The sequence below is a fragment of the Zonotrichia leucophrys genome, chromosome 1A (genome assembly GCF_028769735.1).
Source record: "Zonotrichia leucophrys gambelii isolate GWCS_2022_RI chromosome 1A, RI_Zleu_2.0, whole genome shotgun sequence".
In the NCBI taxonomy this organism is placed as follows: Eukaryota; Metazoa; Chordata; class Aves; order Passeriformes; family Passerellidae; genus Zonotrichia; species Zonotrichia leucophrys.
The window spans coordinates 1,237,356-1,246,655 of record NC_088170.1 but is presented as its reverse complement, the minus strand read 5'-3'; the positions used below and the strand labels follow the sequence as shown (position 1 = coordinate 1,246,655).

The 9,300-nt window shown below is 44.5% G+C and overlaps 1 protein-coding gene across 3 annotated transcripts in view; it reads left to right on the top strand.

The window, feature by feature from the left end:
- Positions 1 to 2,588: 2,588 nt before the first annotated feature.
- Positions 2,589 to 9,300, top strand: part of BCAT1 (branched chain amino acid transaminase 1) — a 54,142-nt gene continuing 47,430 nt past the window's right edge. For all 3 annotated transcript variants that reach the window (XM_064734537.1, XM_064734546.1, XM_064734521.1), the window contains exon 1: positions 2,589 to 2,747. In XM_064734537.1, coding sequence (XP_064590607.1) covers positions 2,739 to 2,747 — 9 coding nt within the window. In that variant the 5' untranslated portion in view covers positions 2,589 to 2,738. The remainder of the gene's footprint in view (positions 2,748 to 9,300) is intronic.

The window sequence follows — 9,300 nt, the reverse complement described above, 5'->3', positions numbered from 1 at the left end:
ACTGAAGGGAGAAAATGCACAACCTGTAACAAGAAATGCACAAAGATATATGGATAAATACACCATTGAGAGGCAGTCTCAGCATGGCTTTTCTGAAAGGATATCCTGAGCTTCAGAAGAAGGAAAGCTCCAAGGGATAAAATCAAATTGGGTCTCCAAAGCATTTGACAAAGTGCCTTAGCAAAGGCTCGTAGAAAAGAAAGGTGCTTTTATGGTTATTGTCTTTAATTGGGTAAAAGATAAGCAGAAGAGAGGCTGTAATTGAGAGAAGGGGAAATTAAGGCAAACAGAAAAGACAAAGCTTGCTGATAAGAATTAAAGCCTTCAGGGTAAGGGTGTTAAAACAATTCAGCCAAACTAGGGCTGTCTGCAGCAGGACCTTATGAAACTGAATATACGGTTGTAAAAATAACATGTAATAATGTCTGTGAGTATAAAGTTATGCACATAACAAAAAAGAAAAAAAAGCTAAATTTATATAAATGGGGGGTTGTGAATGAAGTGTTGCCTTTCAGCAGAGAAGTCTTAGAATTAGGTAGTTCAGAAATAGATTGGTTCACTTTAGTGCTCATGAACATCCCAAACATGAAACAGAACTATAATGAAAAGAAATAAAGAAGGGGAAAAAGGCAAATTAAAATTAAATATGATGATCTACTTTTTGCAAGTGTTGTGTAGCTCATGTCTCCATCCCAAATCAAGGATGATCAAGATTATTGAACTGTTTTATAGTAAACAAAAAAGATTAGAACTCCTCAGCTGGAGGAAGGAGATGGCTGACAGAGGATTTGACAATTGCCTGTAAAACCACAAATTATATGCAGGGGGTAAAGTGCTCTTCATTTGTGTTTGCAGTTTCTCAGTATCAGAAAAATTGAGAATGATGTGAAGTTTTCAAGTGGCAAATTCACAATAAAGCAAAATTATGAGGTTTCCCACAGGACAGAGCTAAACTGTAGAACTGATGGAGCACAAGATCTGAAAGCCATCAAATTTTATGTAGGAACAAATTAATAGAACAAAAAGCCATGAGGAGCTGTTAAGCCTAGAGAATTCATCTTTCAAGAAGTTGATATGGCACAAATCATTTGAGGATAAGAGTGTAGAGTGGAAAGAGTTTATGAAGCAAAGTGCCTCTGTGTGCTTATTTTCTTCTTGAAACTGTTCTGCAGGCATTATTACAGTGCCAGGACATTGAGTTAAATGGCCTGACCCTGGCTGTTCCTACGCGTGCTTGTAACCTGAAGATAACTCCTTGTGAATGTGTTGAATTGTTTTTATCAGCACTGGGTCGCACTGATGATGAGTTGAACCTATCTAAAGCTTCTTTGCCGCTTTTTCTGCCTCCTGGTTTTTTGCTCCATCTTTCTCCTCTCCTAAATAGCTGCTGAAATATCACTCTTCATGTGAAGTTCTGTTTTGGATAGTGCTGCTCAGCTGTGTTCTTTTGGAATCGAAAATGCTTGTAAATCCACTAAACAGCATTTTTACCTGGCTGAAGAGCAGCAGGAACAAAAACCTGCTTATGTAACCAATCTCTGGCACTGTACAACAGAGAATAATTCATGTACATCGTGCAAAGCAGAACCTGGCACTTGTGACAGTCACACTGAGATGAAACAGCTTCCTACAGCAACTCTGAAGGAGATCAGAGGGGGAAAACCTTTACAAAAAATATTAGTAGAGGAAGAAAATGTAAAATCAGTTATGATGAAAGTAAGCACTTTGTGAACATTACAGCAGCATTTTCTCTGAAAAATTCGTGGTTTTTTTTTTCCTTTTTTTTTTGTATTAGTTTCCCAGGAACGGGTAGAAGCAACACAGTGGACAGGCTGCTGTATTTATTGTGTTCGGGTGCTGGCCAGCTGCCTGCCAGGGACCAGGACTCCGAGGTGGCTCAGAGCTCTGCAGGTACATCCCAGATCTTGAGCATGGCCTGGGGCACGGTGGGCAGGGAAACACCTCTGTGGGCCCCAGAAATCCCAGGTACAATGGGCGCTGTGCCCCTGTGCTGGGTGGCAGTGCTGGGACACTCAGCACCAGGGAGGGATGATGACTGCCAGGTGTTGGTGTGTCAGCCGAGTCGGACACAGCGAGACAGAGGAAATGACTCAGAGCACGATGAATTGCTTAGTGCGGGCTGAGGAGAATGTGTCTCAGTGTGAATTACAGCACAAGCCCTGAATGTCTCCGTCGCGCACCATGCGGGGCCATTTTAGGGCGGGGGTGCCCCGGCTGCAGCGGGGGCTCGGCGTGGGTGCCAGGGGGGCCTGGGATGCCGGGGGCAGTGTGGATGCGAAAGGCGGTGTGGGTGCCGGGGAGCGTGTGGTGCCGGGGGAGCAGTGTGGATGCCGAGGGGCGGTGTGGGTGCCGGGGGGAGCACTGTGGGTGCGAGGGGCGGTGTGGGTGCCGGGGGGAGCAGTGTGGGTGCGAGGGGCGGTGTGGGTGCCTGAGGGAGCGGCGGGGCGGGGGCCGGTGTCGCGGTGCCAGAGCGCGCCGGCGGGCGCCCGCTGCTCGCTGAGCATCGACCCGGCGCGCCCAGCGCGCGTCGCCCCGAGCATCAGCAGCATCGGCGCCACATGGGAGCCGCCTCAGCCATCCGAGCAGCAGCCTCGGCAGTAGGAGCAGCCCCAGCCGGTCCCGGTCCCGCTTCGCGCCGCTCTCTCCGCCCCCGGGGCTCGGCGATCCCGCTCCATCCCGGCCGGAGCCCGGCAGGACCATCTCCCCCTCCTGCCAGCATGAGCAAGGTAAGCGGAGTTTTTTGCCCAGATCCGTCCGTCTGTCCTTCCGGCGGCGCGGAGCGGCTCCGGGGCTGCTCCTCGGCAGCTCGCCGGTTTGTGCTGGCAGATTTTAGTGCCACGATTTGTTTGTGCTTTGCGAAGGGGATTTCTGTCCCTGGCGGGTTTGTTGTTTGAGATTCAGAGGGAGATTGTGTGTGGTTTTACCTCTTTCATTGCAGACACCACGTGTGGAAGAGAAATAATGAGGGAGGATGGGGAAGGGAAGGTGTACGATTTCCTCTGGGGTGAATTTCGTGTTTGTGGGACTCGCAATGATTTAAAAAAACCCAAGCAAAACTGACAAAAAACCATCAAACCAAAAGCCCGCGAAGGTTACGGTGTCCTGGCAGACATCAAGGCTTTTTTTTGCCTGTGAGTTTGTTAAAGCTCTTATGTCTGCCCTCGTACTAAAATAGACTGTGGGTAAAATCCGGTAACATGTGCTGAGTAATTTCAGAGAAAACTTTGAATCATGGAAGAGGATTTTTCGGTAGCAAACACTAACGTGGCCGATGAGCATCTGTGGGCACTGTCCTTTTATAAATGCCATGTTTATGTTCCTGGGCTTAGTGACCTGATCTGGGGATTAAAACCAAGTCTTGCCGGTCAAGGCAAAGGGCACGGAGTTAGCGCGGCGCCTTTCAGCTGGGAGTACCAAGGGAGCATCCCAGCCGCGTTGCACCCTGTGCAGCAGCTCCAGTAATGCTCGGGTTTGGAGCTGGGAGCTGCACAGCTGCAGTCTGTGCCGGAGCTAACAGCTGAGGAAACCACGGCTGAGGTGTTTGCTTTCCTGGGCCACGTTAGCAGATGCGGTGCGGGCACAGCAGGTGACTGGTAGGTGTCTCCCTCCCCAGCTCCTCTGTGCTGCTGGTGGCGAGTGTTCCTCGCACCAGCAGCGCTGCAGTTGCTACTCCTGGCGGCAGGGCTGGCATGGGGCAGCCTTGGGATGCTGTCCCAGCCCCGAGAGGGGCACACCAGCCATGGCAGGAAACTGGTCTGAAACTACTCAGAGAAAATGCCCAGGAGCTCCCCCAGCCACAGTGCTCAGACAGAACAGAGCGTCTCAAGGAAGGGGCAGACTCGTGTTTTATATCACTTCTGATGTACTTCTTGTGTGTCAAGGAAAGAGGGCAGGGCACTGCTTTCCAGGGTGTCAGAATTCAAAATTGTGATACTGTGAAATATATAAAGGTAGAATATTAATATATACTACCTATAATATTAATATATTCTACCTTTATATATTTATAATATCCAGTATCTGCTAGGAATGCTCTGGCCTTACATAAAGAACAAGTAACAGGGAAACCATGGACCTATCAACCTCAGTTGCTGCACTGACATCTCATTGGGTTCTCACCTGCACAAACCCAACCTTCCTTTGTATTTTTCTTGTCTTTTTCTTGCCTTTGCTGTAGCAGTAGCTACAGCAGTGAAAGGACCCTCTTGCCACTTGGAAGTGATGTAGCCTTGGGCACGTTAGGGCTGTCTGAGCCCTTTACCCTTTCCTTGCCTCATCTGCTCAGACTGTCAGCTCTCCAGGGTTCTGGCTGTCACTGTGTGTTTGTGGAGCATGTGTCAAAGGAACAGAAAGTTACGATTTGATTATCATCATACTTACATAAAACCTGATGCATTAATAAATAACGCCATCAACAGCATCGTTCCACCTCCTTGTCCCTTCATCTCTCCCTTCTCTCCTGTGTTTAGTCACAAGCATCCATTTTTTCTTGAACTATTTCCAGCTCAACCACAGCCCTCCCTTTCTGTGCTGTTTAAAGTGATGTATAAGAAATGAATTGTGCCTCCAGTTTCTGCAGTCTCTGCCTTGTCCACCTCATGCACTGATTGTTACTGACAGGCCTAGCGCTTGTCTGTGATCCAGTGGATATGCTGGTTTTTCCCCATGGAAATGGAGCACTGAAGTATGCTGCAAAGCCATAGGTAAAAGACAAGATTGCAGAGTCAGGAGATAGCTTTAACACAACTGATATCTTGTTAAAATAGTCCACAGGCTGTAGCCTTTGTTTAATTAGACAGATGAAAATAATTCAGGTGGATTTCATTAGTCATTAATTTGTCCCTGGGCGGATAGTGTTAGGAGGGCAGGTCAATCAGTTAATTAACTGTGTAAACATTTAGGTGCTCTGCATTTATTCAGGCATTTTAGAACAAATTAGGAGACATGGTAAAGTATTGAAACAGACATTTTCATTGCTTCCCTGTGTTATGCCATTTTCTTAAATGAATAATCACAGCTGAATGTATAATGCTGAAAATTACCAGTGGGTTTGAGGGCAGGACCTTCAGTGTCAGAATGAAGGAGCCAGGCTGTAAATTCTCCCAGTGCAATTTGCACAATCAGCCTTCTCAGGTCACAGATGTGGGGACCGGCACGTTCACATCCCCACAGTGACACACCACGGTCCCTGTGCTGCTGGGCAGGCTGGTCTCACAGAGGCAGCTCTGGGAGCTGCAGCCACTCAGCACTGATTGTGGCTTTTGATAATCAATTGTGGCTGCCCACATGCAACCATGGCTGCAGTGGAGCCCAAACTGCATCTTAAAAGCCTGGCTGTACGTGGTGGTTGAGCATAAATCCAATAGTATGTGACCCCAATATGCCATCTTTGTGGTCATTTCCATGTTTGCACCTTGATGCCTCCCAATCTAAAACAGGATGAAGTCAATGGGTGGCCCCATTTACCTTGGAAACAACCTCAGTATTTTATGGCTTTACACATTAAAAGTCCAGGTAAAATTACATCATAAAACAGAGCACCTGTTGCAGAAGGGCAATTTAGGAAGTATTGCCATATGCTGTTGCAGAGCAAAATCCGGTGTTGCACTTATGGTGTGTACATCACAGGACCCAAAACTTAACATGAGAATAGTTGGAACTGTCTTTAAAAATTATCAATAAGTTTTATCCATCTGGGGTATTTTGTGCATCTTGGTCCATCTGGGGCTTTTTGTGCATCTTTTGCAAACTAATGTCATAATACCAGTCCAACAGAGTTGCTCATTTACTTCTTCCCTTGAGGTCTGCAGTGTTTTGGGTTCTATTTTAGAATAAACCTGAAGAATTAACGAAGGGCAGCATGTAACTTCTCAGCAGGTATACAGCTCCTGCTAATTCAGTGTGCCTGTTAGAGCATATCACACACCACATTAATGAAAACATTTCTAGCAAGCATAGAGAAGTGTTTTCTTGGTATACAAACAGGGTTTAATTCCACGAGGTTCTGATTGGAATAATTCCCACTAGGATTCAGAGGCATCATGTCCACTGTTGAATTTCATTTAGACTGTTGTGTTAAGAGTCATCACCTCTGGTATAAATGTTAGAATATGCATTACTCTTACTAAGAATGTAGGTTTTTAAACCTTTAGCACTCAGTTTGAAAGAACAGAGTGTGTTCAGTGTGGAGCAGGCTCTGGGGTGCTGAAGCAGCCTTCCACAATCTAGAGGAAGATGATGGAGATGGGGCCAGGCTCAGCAGGGCTGTGTGGCAGGAGGGCAAGAGATGATGGCATTAGCTGAAACAGGAAAAGTTCACATGGGTATGAGGAAAAAGCTGTCTCCACAAGCACAGTTGGGAAGTGAGTTACCGAGGGACAATCTGCAGTTTGCAGCCTTGGCAGCTCTCAAGACCCAGCTGGGTCGAGCTTAAGAACCTGCTCTGAGCCCAGAGCCTGCCCTTCTTTGAGCAGGAGGTTGAATTAAAGACATCCCCAGGTTCCTTCCAGCCTGGGTTTTCCTGTGGTCCTGAAAAAAAGCTTAAAACCAATTTTTTTTAAAATTCAGTCGTAGTTTTTTTGACACACCCAGTGGTGTGGACCTGCAGATATTTGCCCAGAGCCCTGAATGCTTGGCTTTTAACAGCACAGAGAAATCTGTGTAAAGGTGGTGTTAAAAGGCACCATGTAGGCAGATTGCTTTGCAGAAGGTATATTCTTAACACATCAGTATAGCAGTATTATTTTCTTTATTTTGAGGAAATCCATGTGCTTAACAGAAGAGTGTAAGCTGGAAAACTATAAAGCACTGAATAAAAGGAGATATTTTTGATTTTCAGGGATGTGAACTTGAAATTGCTGCATCTGAAATACAATCTATAAGGTTACCACACGAAATTGTGTATTCTACTCTTACAAAGTGATACAATTGCTTATCATCATGCAATTAATTTAAAATTATAGGTAGTCCACCTAAAATCAGCAGTAACAATACAGTTTTTTTTTGATGTAGAGTTTCTCAACCTCCATTAAAATAAAGGAAATTCTTAATCAAACAAGTATGGAAAAGAAATTTCAAGTGTTAGCATTTACTATGAAGTTATTGCCAACATAGCTGCCAGGTCAATTGCTACATAAATTTCTTACCAGATGCACGATACAGGTTTTACTTCCCTGATTTTAAAGTTTGAAGAAACTGGTGGAGAGGCTAAGTTTTTGATCCTGGATGAAGAGAAGTTTAAGTATTTTTTTTAATAGGCTTCATAGTTTATAGTTTGTTTGTTATAAACTGTCTTTATACAATTATAGTTCAGAGTAACATAATTATTTTTTTGAGAACAGAACATGAAGATTTATTATTGAATTATCAATATCACAGTCCTGAATTCTGCCCTGTGGCAATGCCTGCTTAAAATTTGACAAACCTCTTCCTAATTGCTGGAAAGTATTGCCTGAAAAATAGAGGGTAAATATAGAAAAAATGAAGAAATAGCCTTAGCACAAGATGTTACTACATGTAATGGCTACACAGGCACAGTTTTGCCACAGATGTATGTGTACATGCATGCAGAAAAAAAACATAATTCTATTCACATGCTCATGTATTTGAGGCATTTATACATCTTGAGTATGTCATTGGTGTTTTTAATATTATCCTTTATCTTTTGACAGTTTTTGAAAGACCATTTTTGACATTTACAGTTTGATTCTCTTCTTGACACCTGAAGATAGAAGTTCAGTAACAGCATTCCTTTCTGATTGTTCACTAAGCTGAAAATTGGCATTTACAATTGTTTTCTTTTGAATTTTCTATTAAGGTGGTGTGCTGTAGCCAGCAATGTTTTCATCATGTTAATTTGGGCAAAATATTTCTTAGAGCATACATATGAAATGAATATTTTTTTCAGATGCAATTCTAAGCTTTTAAGGGGCTCAAGATTAGCTTCATACCTTCTGAAATGTGAAAAACATTGTTCACGTGCACTGAAGCCTCCCAGACCCTTTGCTCATGTTATAAGTGAGTCATTTGTCAGTTTAGATTTGTGGAGCTGAGCAGGGCTATTTGATCATTGATACAGGTGTGGAATTGTAGGAGGACAAGCCTACAGTACTTGTCATAGGCCAGTTTATTATCTTCATTTCTTACCATTTCAGAGCTGTCATTTTTCTAACAGAGACTGCATCACTCCTGGTTTATGTTTGTTATAGCTTTAACCATGCTATGGTTTGGGCAAAGCTCCTCTCTGCATTTTGTGTGCTCTGTGTGTGCTTAGTGCTGACACCTCTACAAATACCTCATGTGTGCTCGCCCTTTTCTTCCAAGGCCACTTTTCATGTGCTGAGAGATATTTTGCTCTCAAATTCCCTGGGCAGGCTCCAGTTTGCTCTGGGCACTGTCAGCAAATGATAGGGGATTTCAGATGAAGGACTTGCTCATGTTGTTTAGAAAGGACACACAGGATAAGGTTAATACAGCTCCAGAATTTTGGAGCTTTATAATCCGTTCTTTTTCTCTGTCATAGAGTTGTTTCGCAGTTGAATACGTATTCAATGGGTGGGATATCTGGTTCTGTCACCAGCTCGGAATGTTTACTTCTTTTAGCAGATGATCTGAAGAAAAACAGTTTCTCGGTGTTATCTTGTTGTTGTACCACATTGAAGAGAGCAGGGTGTGATACTGCAGTGATGCTATAGTTGTGCCCAGCTTTTCCTGGCTTGTTAGTAAGCTTCCATGGGATTATTTGCACTTGCTTGGTGTGGTGGATAATGCTTTTTACCTTCTGTGACAGCCTCTGCAACTCATAAAGAGTGTAAAACAATTAAGTTCTTAGAATATTCTGAGCTGAACATCTATCATGCAGTTATGCTCCCTCTCTGTTATTGGAACAAGAACATTATTGTAGGTGCTGTCCTCAGACAGATCCCCAGGATCTTCCCTTTGGCTTAGCTCTGCTCCTAGTGCCCTTTACATCAAGAGGAAAGCTGCAGTTTCCTTTCTGCTGTGTTGAACTGTGTCCACTTGAAACAGACCAGGGCAGTGTTTGAGTACAGAGCAAAACACATCACAGGGGTGCAAGGCAGGCTTTGGAGAGCTCTCCCATTGCTTCAAACCACTTATGGCAGGCCTGAACCCCACTGGGGCTGGTGTGGGCAGGTGCTCTGCAGCCACCACCTGTGTGCTGTTCTGCAAGAACTGGAATAGGTTACAGCTGTGAGCAGGGGACAGCCACACCTGTTGTAAATCTGTCATTTGCACCTGGTCTTTCTTGAGAAGAGCTGG